At 59.3% G+C, this 18,688-nt stretch overlaps 1 protein-coding gene across 21 annotated transcripts in view; it reads right to left on the bottom strand.

Annotated features, from left to right (window-relative positions):
- Positions 1–18,688, bottom strand: part of PTPRF (protein tyrosine phosphatase receptor type F) — an 88,607-nt gene that overhangs the window by 17,182 nt on the left and 52,737 nt on the right. For 9 of the 21 annotated variants that reach the window (XM_045035680.1, XM_045035681.1, XM_023258592.2 and 6 more), the window contains 12 exons: positions 14,785–15,054; positions 12,726–13,307; positions 12,377–12,513; positions 11,738–11,882; positions 7,974–8,279; positions 7,138–7,331; positions 3,847–3,873; positions 2,368–2,485; positions 1,710–2,288; positions 976–1,073; positions 532–785; positions 347–440 (listed from right to left, as the gene is read on the bottom strand). In XM_045035680.1, coding sequence (XP_044891615.1) covers positions 347–440; positions 532–785; positions 976–1,073; positions 1,710–2,288; positions 2,368–2,485; positions 3,847–3,873; positions 7,138–7,331; positions 7,974–8,279; positions 11,738–11,882; positions 12,377–12,513; positions 12,726–13,307; positions 14,785–15,054 — 2,804 coding nt within the window. The remainder of the gene's footprint in view (positions 1–346; positions 441–531; positions 786–975; positions 1,074–1,709; positions 2,289–2,367; positions 2,486–3,846; positions 3,874–7,137; positions 7,332–7,973; positions 8,280–11,737; positions 11,883–12,376; positions 12,514–12,725; positions 13,308–14,784; positions 15,055–18,688) is intronic. The other 12 variants (XM_045035676.1, XM_023258600.2, XM_023258602.2 and 9 more) reach the window with 7 other exon arrangements.

The raw sequence follows: 18,688 nt of genomic DNA, 5'->3' as shown, positions 1-18,688 counted from the left end.
CTGGCTCCACACCTCTGTGAGGACAAGGGATTCCCAACATGCCGAGGGCTCTACTCTAGCCTCTCGGGACTGCCCCAAGTCTACAGGGCTCAGGAACTTCTAGACCCATACAGGGGTCTCTGCTTCTTCCTGTCCTGAGGGATCCTCAGCAAATCCCTCTAGGGAGTCTCTGCAAGCCTTCCAGTTTCCTGGGAAACTCCCAGGGGGCTGCTTCAGAGTCCCAGAGAGGACCAGGCTTCCAGGCAGAGCAGCCAGAGAGTGAGTCCAATTTGGGGGAGAAACTGGGGCCACAGCCAAGCAGAGCAATGGGGCTGTCATTGCCAGTGCCCCGTCCCATCACAGGCACCTCGTCCAGCTCTAGCTCCTCGGGTGTGCTCCATCTCGGGGCCAGCATGCTCCCGCCCACACGGTCGATGGGTACCACCACGATGTAGAACCACCTAGGCGGGCAGAGCGGGAATCAGGCCTGTCGTCACCCACGCGCCCATCGCCAGCCCTGCCCCGCCCCCACCCACGGCTTCATCTGCACACCTGATGAGGGTGCTGTCCTGCACGTGGGGCATGGAGAGGGTGAAGCGACCGTCCTCTATGTAGGCGGAGGCAGGCAGTGGCTTGTGCGGCAGGAGGTCCGGGGCCGTGCGGATGGACACGAGGTGCTGCAGGCCCCCCGCGCTGCTGCCGCGGTTCATCAGCACAAATGAGTACTCCGTGTTCGGCTGCAGGTCTGCGATCAGCTTCCGCATGGAGTGCCCGTCCACCTCCACACTCTGCCCGTTGTACAGAATCTGCGGGGGAGAGGGACAGGCAGTGCGCTGGGGTGAGCCCCCCCCCCCCCACTGTGGGCCTACAGGGCACAGAGTGTGCATCCACCTGACCGGGAAACCTCGCCATAGACGCCCACACCTGGGACTGGCGCGACGCCCTGGGGCAGGCCGGCAAGTGTGCCGGGCTTGGCTGGCCGTGGCCCTCACCCACCTTGAAGGGTACCGCGGACTTGTAGGAATCAGGGACCTCCCAGCTGAGCAGCACAGAAGTTTTCATAGCAGCCGCCACACGGAAGTTCTTGGCGAACACTGTAGAACACAAGGAAGGGCGGGGAGTCAGCCGTGGCTGTGTAACCGGGGGCTGGGGCGAAGGGTTCCCTGCCAGGAAGAGATGCTGGCCAGGGCTGAGGGTCCGGAATGGCTGCGGAGGCCAGGTACCCCACTCCGAGCCAGCTTCAAATCCCACAGCTCGGCTCTCAGCCCAGACTCCTCTTCACAGGGAGGACTGAGCTGGGCAGATGCCACAGGACCCGTGGTCAGGATCTCCAGAGGTGCTGGTCAGTGACCAGATGTCAGTGGGATTCAGTCATGAGAAGCACGTGACCCCACGCCAGAGCACGGTGGAGCATGTTCACTAGAAGTCAGTGGGTCATGGCCCCAAGAGATCAGTGTCCCACACCCAAGGATGGTGATGCAGTCAAAAGAGATCAGTGGGTCAAGGTCACAAAAGATTGGAGTCACACAGCAGAGGTCAGTAGGTCAAGGAGAGCAGAGGTCAGGGGTCGCACACTGAGAATGTGGCGCCTGTTCGCTAGAGGTTAGTGGTCATGGTCATGAGAGATTGGAGGGTCACACAGCAGAGGCTGGTGGATCACAGTCGCCAGAGGTCAGTGGGTCAAGGAGAGCAGAGTTCCCCAGGCGCAGCCACATGCCCGCGGCACACACCTTGCTCCACGGGCATGGTCCGGGACTGGATGCTGGGGCTGAGTGGGCCGGCGCCTTTGCTGGTACGAGCACGGACCTTGATGTCATAAGTGGTATCCGGCTTGAGGCCGGACAGTACCAGGTGGGTGTCAGCAGTGATGTTTTGTAGCTCCTGCTGGCTGTTGATGTCACGGTACACCACGGAGTAGTTGGTGATGCGCCCGTTCCTCTCCGCCAGCACCGGGGGGTCCCAGGTCAGCTCCGTGGTAGAGGTGGTCAGCCCTACCACACGCAGGTTTTGGGGGAAGCCGCTGGGTGCATCCTCAGGAGTGGTGATCTCCTTCTCGAATTCCTCTCCGGGGCCAGCCCGGTTCTTGGCAGCAAGCCAGAAAATGTAGGTGGCCCCCTTGTGCAGGCCGATGACTGTAAAGTGCTGGTCATCTTTGCCAAAATCCATGATAGTGGGCTCTGCCTCATCGGCCCGGCGGTACCGCAGTCGGTAGCCCAGCAGTTCGCCAGGCAGCTCCTTGGGAGGGTGCCATTGCAGCAGCGCGGTGTTCATGGCCGTGGCGCTGACCATCATGGTGGGCCGGCCTGGGACTGAACAACCACGCGCTGGGCTCTGGCGCTGCCCGCCCTGCCGCCCCACCCTCGGCTCTGTCCCTGACCCCGCACTCACCTGCCCCGGTCGTCGCCACAATTTTGGGCTTGCTGCGGGCACCATCCCCCTTGGTGGTGTAGGCGGCGACAGTAACGGAGTAGGTGGTCTCTGGGGTCAGGCCGCTGATGGTGGTTTCCTAAGAAGGAGGAGGGGCCCAGTCTCATCACAGCGGAGCCAGGAGGCTAGCCTGTGCCAGCCACCTGAGGACCTTCGCCGGCAGGGAGCCTCCGGGGCTCACAGGGCCAGAGGTCCCGGGGCGTGGGATGCTGGGCGATGCCGGACTCTGCTGGATGCGGGGCAGGCAGGTGGGATGTGTGCCCAGGAGGACCCCGCCTGTCCCAGGAGCTGCACGCCTGGAGCAGACAGCTCACCCTTCCTTTCAGATTAGAACAAAGGGCTACACTGTTCCTCCACTCCACTGCGCTGCGAGTGACACCTCAGGAGGTCTGTGTACACATGACACACAGGGCACAGAGCTCCGCACGCACGGGGCACCTTGCACGACTCTTGGCACACACATGCACGCAGCCTACAGCTTCTCTTGTAGGAGGGCAAAGGGCTACCATAGTGCACGTGTGCACACACCACACCCACACCCACACCCACACCGACAAGCAAGGTGCAGCAGGCCAAGGTGCTGCCCTGCAGGACCCGGCCAGGACCCCATCTGGCCACATGTAGGAGTGGGCTCTGTGACTACCGAATGCCTTGCAAATATGTTGTGAGAAGGGAAGAAAGATGAGGGAAGGAAGATGAATAGGACAGGAAACACCCACCCCAGGGGAACGTACTTCCCCATTGTTCCCAGTGATACCTAAGAAGTCAGCCAGGGCAGTGTCTCCCAGCCTTGGCAGGCCCTGCCTACATGCCCATCTCCAGCCAAGGCATCCTTTCCAGACATGCGGAGAAACACCACAGGAGGCCAAGCCACGCCACACGGGGAGAGTGGGAAGAAGGGAGGGGACCACCGTGCAGTGGGAACAGAGCTGTCACCACCAACCCTGGTGTCCCTCCAGCTCTGAGTGGTAGGTGGGGCCCCCGCAGCCACCACCAATCCCTCGCAAACACCCTCCTGCCCTGGCTGGAGGGTGTCCCAGGGCTGGGGCTCCAGAACGCACCAATGCCGGAACCAGCTCCCCAGGTTTCCCTCCCAGCCTGGGCCCAGGAGCAGGTGATTTTTCACTCCAGGGATCAATAAGGCCTAATGATCAGGATCGGATTTAACTCCATCCCTGTCTGGCCAGAGCAGGGGCCAGGCCCTGGTCGATCACAAACACTGGCCCGAAATTGCTGCTCGACAGGCGAGAAGTAAGGATTAGAGGAAATGCCAATCGCTGCTCAGCTCGCCGCTTGAGTCTAAACGCCAATTTTCTCTGGAGGTGGCTGGTGGCCTGTGGATCTCGGCGGCTCAGGCTGGGGGGAAAGGCGGGGGAGGGGAGTGTCCCATGAGCCCAACCTGACCCAGGTCTCGCCCGCGCTTGCACACCTGTTACTTACATAGTCCTCGGACTCCTCTGGCCGCCACTGACCGCGGGAGGGAGAGAAAGGGAGACAGGATGTGAAGGACTCTTGCTGGAGGGGGCCCGGCCCAGCAGGGCAGAGGGAGGGCAAAGGCCTCTGAAATGCCCATGGGGGTAGCACCCCAAAACCACTCCCCATCTGGAGATCCCAGCCCATGCCGTAAGCCAGGGCCGAGGAGGGGAGGGAGACTAGGAAGCACACAGACTGAAGAGGGAGGGCTCCTGGGCACGGGAGGGACCAGAGAGCGCCACCTACAGGTGCTCTGAGGGAGAGGCTGCCAGACAGGGGTGAAGACACCCACTCCTTTGGGAGCAGGGCGACTGCGTCTGGGTTTGCCCAGGAAGGTCCTGGCCTGCGGCTGTTGTCATGGTATGATTATTCAGCATCTCATTTCACTCTCAGTTGGGAGACAGATTATACACTTTTCCCAGGCAGGAGGGTGTCCCAGGAATAGCGAGAGCTGCACTGGGGTTGGGAGATGGGGGCAGGCTGGCCAGCAAGATGATGGAAGTGTGAATGCCAAGCTTGGAGTCTAGGCCCTTCCCCACAGGCACAGGGGGAGCAGTCAGACCCCTATTCCTTCCTGAGGGTGCCTGAGATCTTATTACGGTAGCAAGGCATGGTTCAGGGCTGGCAATGTTGCTGTTTCTTGGTACGTTCTTCTTTTCAACGTTTGTTTTTTTTTTGTTTTTTTTTTTTTTTTTGGGACAGAGAGAGACAGAGCATGAACGGGGGAGGGGCAGAGAGAGAGGGAGACACAGAATCGGAAACAGGCTCCAGGCTCTGAGCCATCAGCCCAGAGCCTGACGCGGGGCTCGAACTCCCGGACCGCGAGATCGTGACCTGGCTGAAGTCGGACGCTTAACCGACTGCGCCACCCAGGCGCTCCAGGTACGTTCTTCTTTAGGCAGTGATGCATGTAGGTGGAGGGACTGAGGTGTCTGTTCTGTGGTCTGGGGACACTGGAGGACTGAGGCTGGCTGGTGTCCAGCACAGCAAAGGGAGATGGCCCATGACATCTTCAGGCTAGAGCAACCAGAGGATCCTCTGGCCCAACCACCCTTAAAGTGCTGGTCCAACCTCTGTCCACTGACTGCGGTCCCTCTTGTTCTGAGAAGCTCTGTTGGAAAGGCCTTGCAAGGAGCATGGGACAGAATATGGCAGGAGGCCATCAACAGGTCCCTACTGGCCACGGACACTTTCAAAGGTATGGCTGGGCCTGCCTCTGCTCTAGGTTCCTTGTCTCGGAGCAGGGGTGGGGGGGTCGGGGGGGGGGGAGACTCTCACTGTCCAAGCCAGGTCTGGGCAGGAAGGTCTTCACAACGCACCTCTCCCGTGTTGGAGGCAGAGTGAGGGCAAAGAAGGAGAGACAAAGCAGATGAAGCACAACGGAGGGAGAGAGGACAGAAGGGAGCAGTGGGAAGGAGAGAGGAGAAGAGGGTGAGGCAGGCACAGGCAGTGAGAGGAAACACAGAGAGGGAGGAAAAACATCGAGTGAGAAACAGACAAACCCGACATGGACACACACATAAAAGGAGACAGGTCTGGCTACACACTCGAGGGGGACAGGACCCTCATGGTTCTTCCAGAACTGATGGGGACCCTGGGCTAGGCAGATGGTGCTGTTGGGTGAAGACGGACAGGCTGTGGTGTCCCTGACAGGGTGGTCGGAGGACAGCTGGGCCCTGTGGCTGGGCTGGGGACCAGGCCCCTCCATCTTCAGTTGGCTTTCCTGGAGTTCGCGTTTACCCCCGTCATGATATGTTTGAAACCAGATGGACAGTGTCCCTCCTCCTGTAGCCCAGCTCCCTTCAAACCACTTGGAACCAGAAGGGGGCACCTGAAAGGGTGGCTCCAGAGCCCCACTGGCTGCAGCTGTGCCGCTGGCCCTCTAGGATGGGAGGGGCTGGAGGGAGCCCATTCCGGGGATGTTTCTGGGTGGGTGTGTCTGTGGAGGCTCCAGGAGGAGTCCTCAACCTGCCCCAGGAATGCAGGCGGGTGCACATGTCCGCCTCCTCCACCCCCGTTCTCTCTCAGCACTGGGCAGGATGAGAGGAGGAAGAGGGCACCCTCTGGCCAGAGAAGAATTTAGCTTCAGAGTGCTAAGCTCAGCCAGAGGCAAGAAGGCCCCATCTGTCTGTGTGGGTGAGCCCACCCTGAGTACAGCAGGCAGAACATGGGGTCTGCACCTGCACTTCTGGGCCCAGCCCAGGTAGGGGTGAAAAGCTGGATGGGGAGGGCCTGTGGGCTCTGAAGGGAATCTGGGCTCCTTCTCCCAGGGCTGCCTCAGTGCTGCCCACTGTGAACACCCTCCCCAAGACCCTGATTCTGGATGGGGAGACCTCGAAAGCAGACCACACCAGGTGTTACGACTCTTCAGCAGAATCTTTTGGGAGGAAACTCTCCATAACAATTACAGCCCTTTCTAGGAGTTCAGAGTCCAGAGACTGGGTTTCTTACCCAAGCTCAGCCACCTATTTCCTGGGAAACTCTGGGCCATTCACATAACCTCCCAGTATCCCAGGTTCTTTACCTGAACAGCAAACCAGTGCTCAGAATACCCCAGGGACCTCACCCTAAGCTCACGGGTGAAACTGTTATCCCCTGGAGAACATTAGTGCACAGAGGAAGACAGGAGGCTGGCTGGCAGGCCCAGACCTTGAGCGTAAACACCAGGGGCCAAGCCATCCTCCTGAGGGCCAAGCGTAGAGCCACACCCAGCTGGGCCATTCACAGAACTCTGCCATGGCCAAAGGCTGAGTTGGGGGAGATGACAGGAGGAGGGCTCTCCCTGCCCTGGCTGTGGGAGGAATGGCTGCCCAGCCCAGCACTGTTGAGTGGGGGAAGGCAAATCTCAAATCCCAGCCTAACTGACAGTGAATGTGCTTTCTGCAAAACACAAAAGAGGGCTTAGGGGGCTGAAGCCCGGGCAGAGGGTGACAATGGAAGCCGGGCTCTGTGCAGAGAGGGCTCCTCACTGCTAATGCTGGTATCTGAGCCACAGAGGTGGCTGCCAGGCTGGGATAGTCACCGGGGCAGATGGGGCTGGCAGGGCCTGGGCTGGCGTAGGCAAGACGGAAGAGAGTGTTTCCTGGAACCCAGCCCTAACCTTCTGGTCTGAGCACCTCCTAAGCCTAATGCGGCAGGACACCTTGGTGTCTTAGTCCCGAGGGCAGGCAGGGGATGGGTCAAACCTGGGCTCCAAAGAGGTAGCAGAGCATGCTGGCCTCGTCCACCTTTCCACCCCACCGCCTCCCAGTGACACACCTGAGCCTCAGCCAGCATGACGTCCTGGATGATGGGTGGGCCACGGGGCTCGCCATTCTCCAGCCGCACGTAGGTGACCTGGTAGCCGCGGATCTGGCCATGCTGCTTGCTGGGGACGGGCAGTTTCCAAGAGACACGCACAGCAGTGGAGTTCAACGGTTCCACCTCCACCTTTCGCGGTGGCCCACTGGGCACTGGGGACCGGGAAGAGAAGAAAGTCGGGCCTGGTGGTATGGACCTTGGCTCGGGGGGGCACAGCACATTCCAGGGCCTTGCCTTTGCACCCTACTGCTCCAGTAAAGGCCCTCACAGAGTTTTTGTAGACTGTCTGTCCCTGCTGAGGACACAGGAGGGGTCCCTTCACCTAGCACAAGGAAGCCCTGCCGACCCCCTGGGCCCAGAGCTATCTCACTTGGTGGGGAGGGCAGTGGTGAGGCACCAGGCCTTTGGTCATCCTAAGGTGGGCACAACCTGTCCCATCTCCTCCTGGCACCCACATCATGCCAACATATGGCCGAGAGTGAGTCTTGCTGGTTCTACTCTGAGCGTCTCTTGGACCAGTCTTCACAGTCTCCACCTCCCAGATCTTAGGTGGGACTGCTTCTTCCATCTTAGCCTTTTAAGGCTCCAGCTGCCTTGGAGACCGCTGCAAAGGCTGGGATTTGGTCATGGGCTATCCCACAAGCTCTGTTTCCCCACTCTGGGCTATTAAGCCTCCATCAGGAAGAGGAGTCCTTCCCGGCTTGTGTGAGGCAGAGGCCCTGGGGTGCGCGGTGGGTGGTGTCTGGGAGGGGTGCCTCCCCTCCCCCGCCCCTCCCCTCGGTGCCAGCGCCTACCGTCCTCGTCCGTGCGCACTAGCACCGGGCTGCTCTCCGGGCCGGGGCCCACGTCCGTGTGTGCCCGCACCCACACCCGGTACTCCGTCCACTTCTCCAGGCCCACCAGGTCCCAGCTGGAGTGCTCGCGACTGATGCTCTCCACCACATGCCGCCCTCGGTCCTCGCCGTCCACTGCCTCGTAGGCCACCGAGTACTGGGTGATAACGCCGTTGCGGCTGTCGGCTGGCGGCGGGACCCAACTTACCCGGACCGTGGTGGAGCCCGTGCTCACACAGGTCACCTTCTGGGGAGGGGCGGAGGGGGCTGGGGAAGACAAATGGGGGGAAGCAGGCAGATGGAGGGTGGGGGTCACGGACACAGTGACGAGTCACAGAGGATGGGAAACTCACCCAGGCCGGCTAGTCCCTGAGTACAGAATGGCTAACCCAGGGCCCCTCCTAGGCAGGCTGCCACCGCTGTTGCCAGACAGCCTGGCTCCCTCTGGACCACAGGCTCTGCCTGTGTACACACACACACACACACACACACACACACACACACACACCCTGTGTGTCCCACATACACATATGGTGTCTTTCGCACATATGGGGCTTTAACAGCACCTCACACACACACAAGGTCTCTCCCACACATATGCTTTCTCTCACAAAACACACACAACTGCCAGATACACATGAGCGTGGGCCGGGACTCCCTGACCCCTTGCCCCCGTCACACACACAACCACATATGGAGAACTCTAGCTGCTGTGCCCACAGCTCTTGTCAGGACCAGCAGCCCCAGTGGCTCTTCTGGCACAAGGTAGCCGTGGCCTGTGCCTTCTTGGACAGGGTGTCGGAGCCACAAGCAACCACAGAGACTGGAGGCCAGATGGGAAAGAGGCCAACAGCCTTGACTGATTTGGAGAAAGCGTGCCCTATGGAGGTGCTCGCACTCAACCAGTTCCTTGGAGTTAGGACACGGGGCTGTGCCTCCCTTATTCCCAGTGACGTTTCTAGACCTTATTCCCACTGAGGAGCCTAGTGCCACAGCATGGTTTCCTCACCGTCCAGAGTTCTGCTCCCACCCCTTGCCTGGGTGACTTCGGTAGTCCCCCTCCCGAGCCCCCGAGCCCCTCATCTCCAGGGCTTTCTCCTCCCCTGCACGGCTGTGGCCGTGCCCTTGATACTGCCAAGGCTCAGAATGGCCCTATCCCCCAAACCGTGGCCTCCGACATCCCCTTGCAGACCTTCCCCCTCCCCCAGCTCAGCTGCTCAAGGTCCCCAGCACTGTACTGGCTCTTCAGCGCCCCCCAGGGCAGCCCTCCGCCCATTGACCTACCATCCTTACCGCCCTCAATACTGAGCTTAGACCCGGAGGTCCCACACCTCACCGCTCTTACATGCCCCTTCAACTCTCTCACCTACTTCTCTTCCCATGCTCTTGCCCGGCCTGTGCCAAGCCCTGGATGGATCCAACCCCTCTGCCCTCTTCCAGGCAGCCCTGGGACAGGTAGGTCACCTGCCCCGGAAGGCCGGCATCCTATGAGCACGTCCCCAGTGGCCTCACCCGGGCCCTGCATGCTGCCTGTGGCCTCTGTCCTCTGCCCGGCTTGATTCACCGCTGTACACAGCATGCTTTCAACCTCCTCCACGCTCTAACCTTCAGCTCTCAGCACACAACTGTCTCCCACCTTGCAGAGAAGACTGAAGCCTCCCACCAGCAGCTCCCTCCATCTCTTGCTACCAAACCCACCCAACAATTGTAATCTCACTGAGCCGCCCTTGCTTCCCACGGGGAGAGAGGTACGCCCTCCTGTCCAAGGCAGATCTCTCCCATCCATGCTCTGCCCCCTTCCCCCACCTCCTGAGCTTCCAAAATCCTTCTCTTTCCCAAATTTTTGACTTTTCTGAACAGACTCATTCCTAGTAATACTTAAATATACTCCAAATCCTATCTTAAAAGACGAAACCCACACTCAGGACCACAACCCCCCTCTCCAGCTGCAGTGGTCCCTCCCTCCAGCTAAAGTCCTCACAGTCCTCAACCCAGTGGACACTCCAGTGTTCCTCTGGCTCTGGTCAAGCATCTGGTCTGCTTCTTCCAACCTCTAAGATGCTCCCCTCTCCTTAATTTCCTGCCATCTCTGGTCATCCTCCTCAGGGTCCCCCACCTCTAGCCCAACATCACCACTGACACGGCATAAGGCATCTCGGGCTGTAGTGCCTGCTTAGGTCCCACTTCCTACTCTCTTCCCAGGTCCATACCTCAGAAGCAAGGAATCTGCCTGACACTTCCCCTTCCCTCAGCATCCCAAACCCAATCCATCACCAAGTCCCAGCCAGCTGGCATCCCAGGCAGCTCTCCAATCCACCAACACCTCATCTGAGCTGCCACCTTTTGCACAGACTACCACACAGCCCCCTACCTGGCCTCAGGCAGCCTGCCGGGCTGTCCTGTGCACTCTTGCACAGCAGCCAGTCAGCCCTCCCACCTGTCCTCTGAACCTGAAGCCAGCTGCCATGGTCTGGTGGCTGCTCCAGCCACACTGGCCCCCTGCTCACCACTGACCACTTTAGGGCCTTTGCACCTGCTGACCCTCTGCCTAAGGCCTGTGTCACCCAAGGAAGCCCCTTTGGCCCTTCCGACCAGATGAAGCTCCCATCCCATCATCTGTCTCTTCCACAGCACTTAACACAAACATAATTAAGAGCTCATTTGGGTAACTGCAGGTTTAACATCTATCTGCCCCACTAGACCAGGATCTCCACAGGTGGGAGGCCACGTCAGGGTCACTGCCAGCCCCGCACCGTGCACGGGCGCAGCAGGAGAACAGCAGGTGCTCACAGGATGGATCCATGAACACCAGGTCCCACATAGCTGCCTGACATCACTGGCACATTCACACACAGCCCCGTGTCACATGGACTGCCGTGTCTAGGGTGAGCACCTTTGCTGCCTCAATGCCATGATCCTCTCCAGCCATACATCTGTGGCCCCCATTATCACACAGACCCTCATGGCCACTCAATCACAGGGCACGCCAGACACTCGTTGGACACACATGCAGGTGCTGTACAGTCAGGCGGTCAGACGGAGTCACACGCAGGCAGGAACACGGCAACACACAAAGCCACAAAGTGTAGCACAAATGGCCTCACAGACAGACCCACACGTGGAAGGTCACGTGGTCTTAAGGCAGGCACGTGGACACTCTCGGTCACAAAGTCTCATGCTCACAGATGTGTCCCTACGTGCGGTTGGCCCGGTGTGATGACACAGCTCACACATCTTTCTCATGGTGGGGGCACGGGGCAGGGAATGTAGGTGATGGGGGAGATGAGATGTGGGGACATGGAAAGGGAGGACAGCTGCCAAAGCGGGGGCGTGTCTGAGACTGGGCAAGCGTGGCCATCCCACCAGTGGGAATGGCCTAGTCAGCCAGTGTGGCCAGCGCAGACAGGCTGGGGGTGGGGGGGTGGGGGGGGGGAAGAGGATGAGTCACAGACACAGAACTTACCTGGGTGGTCGTGGGGGGGGGCGGCCTGGGAGAGGGAGGGGCAGGAGCGGGTGGGGGGTGGGGAGCAGCGCGGGCAACAGCCGCCCGGACGCAGACCAGTGGGAACTTACCTGTCCCTCTCTCGGGGTCCAGACCTGGAGCCCAGACAAGGGTCCAGTCCAGGGCCTGGCAGACCTGACCACCCCCCCTGGTCAAGGGAGAAGGGTGTGTATGTCTGTGTCCCTCCCAGCTACAGCAGGCAGTAGCCTCCGAAGACACTTACTGGACTGCGCTGTGCGGGCCTCAATGGTGGGGGTGAAGACGCCCACCCCCATCTCGGAACGGGCGGCCAGCTGGAAGTGGTACAGTGTGTCAGGCTTCAGGTCCTCTAGAGTGTAGGAGGAGGTGGGGTCGAAGGTCACCTTGTGCTGGAAGAGCAGGGAGCACTCACTGACTGCTCTGACCTCAAAGGTCACTCAGAGGCTGTTCCCCAACGCGGGCTGCAGCTGACCCCTGTGGACCCACCGTGGCTCCAGGGCTGGCTCCATGTCACAGGGCCACCTGGACCATATAAGGGACTCGGCCCAGCCCATGCCACGGACACCGCACAGACTACATGGCCACGAACACCTGGGACAAGTGGCTCCAGTGGGGAACTTTAGGGCTCCGCCAGTGCCGTGTAAGCCACAGAGCCCAAGAAACCCACGGACAGACCCAAGGACAGACTCTGCCCCCAGCACAGGGGCAACAAAGACTATGGAACCTTATCAGCCACGTGAGCCCCAGAGCCCCGAGGAGAACCCTGGGGGCCGTGTCCGTACAACCACAAAATCCAGAAAGCCTGCCTGGGTGAGCCCACCACAGACTCTAAGGGATCAGGAGGAGCCCCCCCTCCTTTTTCCTGTCCCCGCTGGACACTCACCTGCTGGCCTTCATCCTCCGCGGCCCAGTACACCAGCTCATACTTGATGATCCGTTCCTGCGGGGGCAGCAGCCACGAGAGCTGGATCCTGGTGTCCGACTCTGCCTCCGCCTGGAAGTCCGCCGGCTGGGCAGGCACTGCAACGCCCCCACGCCAGGCGCCGTGAACCTCACCGATCCCCTCGAGGGCAGGGGAAGACACCCTCGCACCCATGTCCTGCATCCCAAGTGACCACGCGTGTGTGGAATATAGGCCCCCAAGCCCACGGCCTGACAGAAGAGGCCTCGCCACAGCCTTGCCCACCCCAGCTCTGCTATGGCCACCCAGCCAGCACGCTGCCCGCACTTACCTCCCTGCTGTGTCTTGACCTGGATGGTGGGGCTGGGTGGGCCGTCACCCACGGCAGTGAAGGCCAGGACACGCAAGCTGTAGGTGATGCCAGGCAGCAGGCTGCCCACGGTGGTGAGGAGCCCGGCGTCTGTGTTGTGCTTGTGCCAGGCGCTCAGGGGGCGGCGGGAATCGGGAGTGTAGTAGACGCGGTACCCTCGCACCAGGCCGTTGGGCTCCTCGGGCGGCTCCCACTGCACCAGCATGGTGCTGGCGCTCAGCATGCGTGCCTGCACACGGCGCGGGGGGCTGGAGGGCGCCTGCTCCCCTGTGCGTGCCCGCACTGCCTCGCTGGGTGGTCCTCGTCCGATGCTGTTCACCGCCAGCACGCGGAAGGCATATTCTGAGAAAGGGCTGAGGCCACCAATGCTGTAGCGGGTGGTGGCCACGCCATCCACCTCCTGGAAGGGGCCCTCCGCACCTGCTGCACGGTACTGGATGCCGTAGTAAGACACGGGCTCTGAGTTCCCAGAGTCCCAGGTGAGGGTGACGCTGGTGGCAGTTGTCTCTGTCACCACAAGGTCAATTGGAGGCTTCGGCAGAGCTGGGAAGAAAGTGAGAGGCTCAGGATGGCCTGAGGTCATGACTCCAGGAGCCAAGCCTGCCTTTGATGTTATCCAACCAGAATGTGGTTGACCCCCACAACACACCTTGAAGAAGAGCTTGAAAAGTTCAAGGTGACCTCTAAGGGCACCTAGCAGGGGATGGTGACCACACCTGTCAGGGCCTCCAGGGGCCTTTGGTCATCTAGTGTCTACCCATGTTACTTCGAGAACTCACTGGATCCTCACCTAACAACCTAAGACGCAGAGGTGGCATGGCCTGACCAGGTCCCATGCACACAGGCTGGGAGGCTGAGGTCTGCCTCTGGGGCTTGCCTGCGCTCCCTGTGGGCACCTACGCGTGACTGGGGCTGGTGTTGGGGAGAGACGCGCCTAAGGGAAAGGTCTGGATTTTAGAAAGTGTTGGGGCTTTGGGCCCCACACACGTGTGGCTTGGCTCAAACTGAAGGTAGAAAAGCCCCAGATCCACAGCCGACCATTTAACAAATAATTATCAAAAGCCTACTAAGTGCTGGGCACTGCGCTGGGGCTGAGGACACAGGTCACACAGCCGCACCCCTGCACTTGTGGAGTTTACACTCTAGGGTGAGTGGGAAGCACTGCGTCCATACTCATGATTCCGGTGCACACAAGGACAGCAGACAGCGGGGTGCTGAGTTGGGGACATCCACGAGGGCCTCACAGGGCTGAGACCCGGACTGGGGGAGAACCAGCATAGTGAGGGCTGGGTGAGCGCCTGGCAGAACTGAGTAGTGCCAGCAGAGCTGGGTGAGGGGAGTGAGGATCCCGGTGTTTACCCTAAAAGCAACGGGAAGCCACTGGAAGGCTGTTTTCTTAAAAGAGAGTGGTGAGAACCTGCTTCACATCTTCAAAAGATCACTTCAGTTGCCGAATGGAGGACGGCTCTGAGGGAGGAATGGAGGCAGGGAGCCTGGAGGAGTGTGCATATGCATGCCTATCCCAGGGAGCTGGTGGAGAGCCCACATCCCCTTGGCCACTATTTCACCATATCCTTCCTGCCAGGGGGTTGGTAAACTTGAGGGTCTGGTGCCATGTAGTGGCTAGGGGGTCATACTGTAGCATCAGACCCCCAAGAGTTCAAGTCTCTGCTCTGTCATTTCCTCCCACGTGACCCTGCATCTCAGTTCCCTCATTTGTAAAACAGGAAGAGGGCCTACCTCCCAGCATAATACAAATGAAACAAAGTACTCTGTGCTTACCAGTGCGGTATCTGCCCACGGGAACTCAGTATCTGTTTGCTATTACTAACACTACGAATGACAGAAACTCCTCTCTCCACCAGTGAGGGCCAGGAGGACCCCAGGAGAGGGCGATGACCCCTAGACCTCATCCATCCCCACAACAGCCATCCTCACCAGCTATGGGTGCTGGGACCTCCTGTCACCCTGTGCGACAGGGCGGGCCGCAGACCACGGCAGGCATGCATGTGGCACTCACCTTTCACTGTCACCTGGGCTGTGGCTTCGATCATGCCCAGCGAGGAGATGGCCACGCAGGTGTAGTTGGCAGAGCGCACGACATTGCTGAGCTCCAGCACGTTGCGGCCAACAGGCATCTCATCCTCCTTGGTGAGCTCCTCAGCCCCCATCATCCACTTCACGTAGGGCATAGGTGCGCCCACCGCAACGCAAGTCAGGTTCACGCTGCCACCTGGCATCACCTCTTGGCTGCTGGGAGGGATGGAGAAACGAGGAGCCACACGGCGCACTGTGGGAGGAGGGAGAGAGGTACTCACGGGCCGGGCAGGACACTCCGGAGGATGGAAGGGCAGGGGCCCCTCATCCAGGAAGCCCCGCTTGTCAGAGTCAAACCCACCTCAGAGACAGGTGGGGTAGAGTCCCTGGGCCCCAGCTTACCACCTCCCACCACCCCACTTTTGGGCTAGAAGTAGCCCCCACACTCAGACCGGAACATAAGAGATTCCGCAACCAAGCTCCCACTTTACAGCCTAGGAAACTGAGGCCCAGAAAACTCCTTTCTGTCCAGGGTCACACAGGGACTCAGTGCAAGGTTCGGGCCTCAGGTCTACACTGAGGGCCTAGTCTGGGCCACATCCCAGGTTGCCTTCCAGTGCCTGCCCCCACCTTCTCTTGACCCTCTCCAGAGGGGCTAACTGGGGCACCAGTGAGAGAAGTCCAGGCACCCGAGGGTGGAGGACCTCAGAGCATGGCTGGGGCAGGGCAGAGGGTCTGCCCAGGAGTGACATGGCCACCTTCTCTGGAGTCACTGCCTCCACCTCCAGGCTGTGACCCGAGGTGAGAGATGAGGGCAAGGGGCATGACCATTTGCCAGGACCTCAACCAGGCTCAAGGCACAGCCTGGGAACCCAAGGGGAAGAGCTGCCCCTCAGAAGGGGCTGGGTAAGGGGTCAGGGCAGGCCAGGGACGTGGTCCGCGGGCAGGATGGGCATGACGATGGCAGTAACACGATGAGGGCGCCGAACAGACGGCTTTCTGCGCCAATGAACAAGGGTCTCAAGAGGGAGGGTAGCTGTGCCTGGCCACGACCTCTGGTCTTGGGCTTTCCAGGCCAGAAGCTGTTCTGAGCTTCTCAGGCCAAGTTGTAGCCTGGAACCCCCCCCGAAAGTTGGAAGCTGGGCACAGACATTTGGAACATGCAGAAGGAGGGAAGGCAGGCAAGACCTAGCCATGGGCAGGCATGCGTGGCATGCTGACGGGTCATGCAGCTGGTGGGCGGGGGCACCCCTACAGACAGTGCTGGAGAAGGCAGGCAGCGAGGCTAAGGAACCAAAAGGCGGCACCGAGAGTGCGTGCGGGTCTCCGAGGACCCTTGCTGGGGAGCCAGGGCATGCAAAGGACCCATGCTGTCACATCAGGAGCACCTCCACCATAGGTTCCAGACTCTGTTGCTCAGACAGCCCAAACCACAGAATCAGAGCTGGAAGGGACCACAGAAACCACCTGGTCCCATCTCTGACCTCACTGCACAGGGGTCAAGCTGCAGCCCAGAGACTAGACACCCAACAAATCACCAGGTCCTGTTAGCGCGTGGCTAAAGTATCTTTCAAACCCACTAAATTTCTTTCCAGACCCAGAGGCCACTGCCCCCACCAAAGTCTTGGCCACGGTGGCTTCCTCCAGGCCCCTCCACAAACAGCACAGTTCTGCTCACATTACTTCTCTGTTAAAACACTTGCATGGTTCCTCAGGCCACATGACCAGACCCCACCTCACTCAGCTCCTGCCCCAACTCTGTCCACACCACCTCACTCCGAGACCTCTAGACAGAAGCCCCAAGAAAGCCACGTGTGACTGGCATCATGGGCTGGGTCTACTTCCCTCTGTGTCCCCAGGCTCACTTGGGATCTCAACGTGTCTCATGGACATCTAGTGTTCTGCCTTCTAGAATTGGCCTCTTCATCTTCTTTAGGGGAACTGCCTCTCCTCCCATTCTTGCTACATGGGGCATGTGACCCAGATCAGGGTAACGAGATATATAGCCTTTGGACTTCTGCAAAAACTATTAGAACAGCTTTCTTTCTATACTGCTGTGGCTAACCTTAGAGGGACTGGGGACCACCTTTTGTAACGCTTGGAAGAACACACTTGAGAACAAAGAAGTCAATTGAGGAGAACAGAGCTAAGACACACACCAGAGCCTGACCAAACTGTTTAAAGATCTGGATCCAGCCCTGCCTGACACCAAATCTACCTCTACATATTTGAGTTTGGTTAAGACAAGAATCTCCTTGTTTTGCTTAAGCCAATTAAGTAGGTTTCTGTCACTTGTCCCAAAGCTGGGAGTCCACATGGAACAATGACAACATGTCACAGGTAGAGAGTTCTGCATGGCAGAGAATAGTTGGATCCTGGGCACAGCTGGCAGGAGGGACCCACAAGAGCGCCCTTTGAGCACTCACTCCCTCGAATGATACCAGAGTGAGACTGGGATGTACAGACAGAAGCACTGCCCAGCCTGGTGCTGCGGGCCCTCCCTGAGCTCCGGGGTTGGGCCTGGGGGGCTGGCAGTGGGAGGAGAGGTACGGGCAGGCAGGTCTATTTGCAGACCAGGCCCAGGCCTGCCGACGAAGGAAGGGGTCCAGCACAGTCCTGGCTTGGGCGGACAGGCACAGGGGAGCATTCTTAACTGATCAGGTCTTTATTCTCAGCCCATGTCCTCCTCGTTCATGGGCACCGAAAGAAGCTCGGGGAAGGGAAACCACTCTTGAATATCTATTACGTGCTGAAGGCTTCCTTGCTAGAGATGCTATCACCTCCCAATTACAGACAAGAGAACCGACTTAAGACTGATCTTTCTAAGTGCCATGCCTGAATTTACGTATTACCAGGAGATCGTCTGTGTGATGAAAAGCTCACACCCTTTTGAGCCCTGGCTGATAAGTCTTAAAAAAGACAACTGGGAGGCTCTAGGGAGAAGCTTCTGGACCGCCAGGGCTGGCAGAAGATATTCTCCAGTTGGCAGAAGGATGGGATTTGGATGGGGCGCCTGGGTGGCTCAGTCGTTTGGGTGTCCGACTTCAGCTCAGGTCATGATCTCACGGCTTGTGAGTTTGAGCCCCGTGTCAGGCTCTGTGCTGACAGCTCAGAGCCTGGAGCCTGCTTTGGATTCCATGTCTCTCTCTCTGCCCCGTCCCCCCTCACACTCTGTCTCTCTCAAGAATAAACAAACAAACATACAGAAGAAGGATGAGACTTGGAAACCCTGTGCCAGGGGACACCATGGCTGCAAGCTTGACCCTAGTCAGTGGTGGAATCTTGGGGCCTGATTAGTCCCGGGACATAAAAACAAAGAGCCCCAGGGAAAGGAAGTAGGTCCTTGGCCAATAAACCTTGGGTCCCGACCTAAGCAGTATAGAAAGCAGTGTAGAAAGTGCAGGACTGTACTCCAAATAGTCCTGGGAGGACAAGGTCTTCTGTTCCACTGTCAGGAAGTGGAGGCCCTTCAGAATAAACGTTGAGAATAGTTTTGTTTTCCCTTGTATTTTCCCCTCCTACCTGCAGGTGGAAGACAGAACATTGCGGGGACTAAGGATGAGGTCAGATGTGACCCTTAGGATCATCCCTAGCACCCGGGCAAGGGTCTCAAGCCCAGAGGCTGCTAGGGATGCACCCTTGACTTTGCCGGAGCACCGGGCTTCGGGCACACACAAGGAGCTCTGGAGCGAGACTTCCCAAAGCTCAGGCTCATCTTCCCTGCAGTGTGAGGGAGGTTAGGGTATGTCTGCAGAGGGAGGGTGGGGGCAAGAGAGGTAAGAGGTGGCCTCCTGGGGTCCCGAGTGCCAGTGGGGCCCTGCACCCTGGACCTGCCTGGACAGCCACCCCCGCCCTAACAGCCAGGAGTGGCCGGCGCCTCCCTGCAG

Source organism: Felis catus, chromosome C1, assembly GCF_018350175.1.
Source record: "Felis catus isolate Fca126 chromosome C1, F.catus_Fca126_mat1.0, whole genome shotgun sequence".
In the NCBI taxonomy this organism is placed as follows: domain Eukaryota; kingdom Metazoa; phylum Chordata; class Mammalia; order Carnivora; family Felidae; genus Felis; species Felis catus.
The sequence above is the reverse complement of the archived record's forward strand: the minus strand, read 5'-3'. Positions and strand labels throughout refer to the sequence as shown.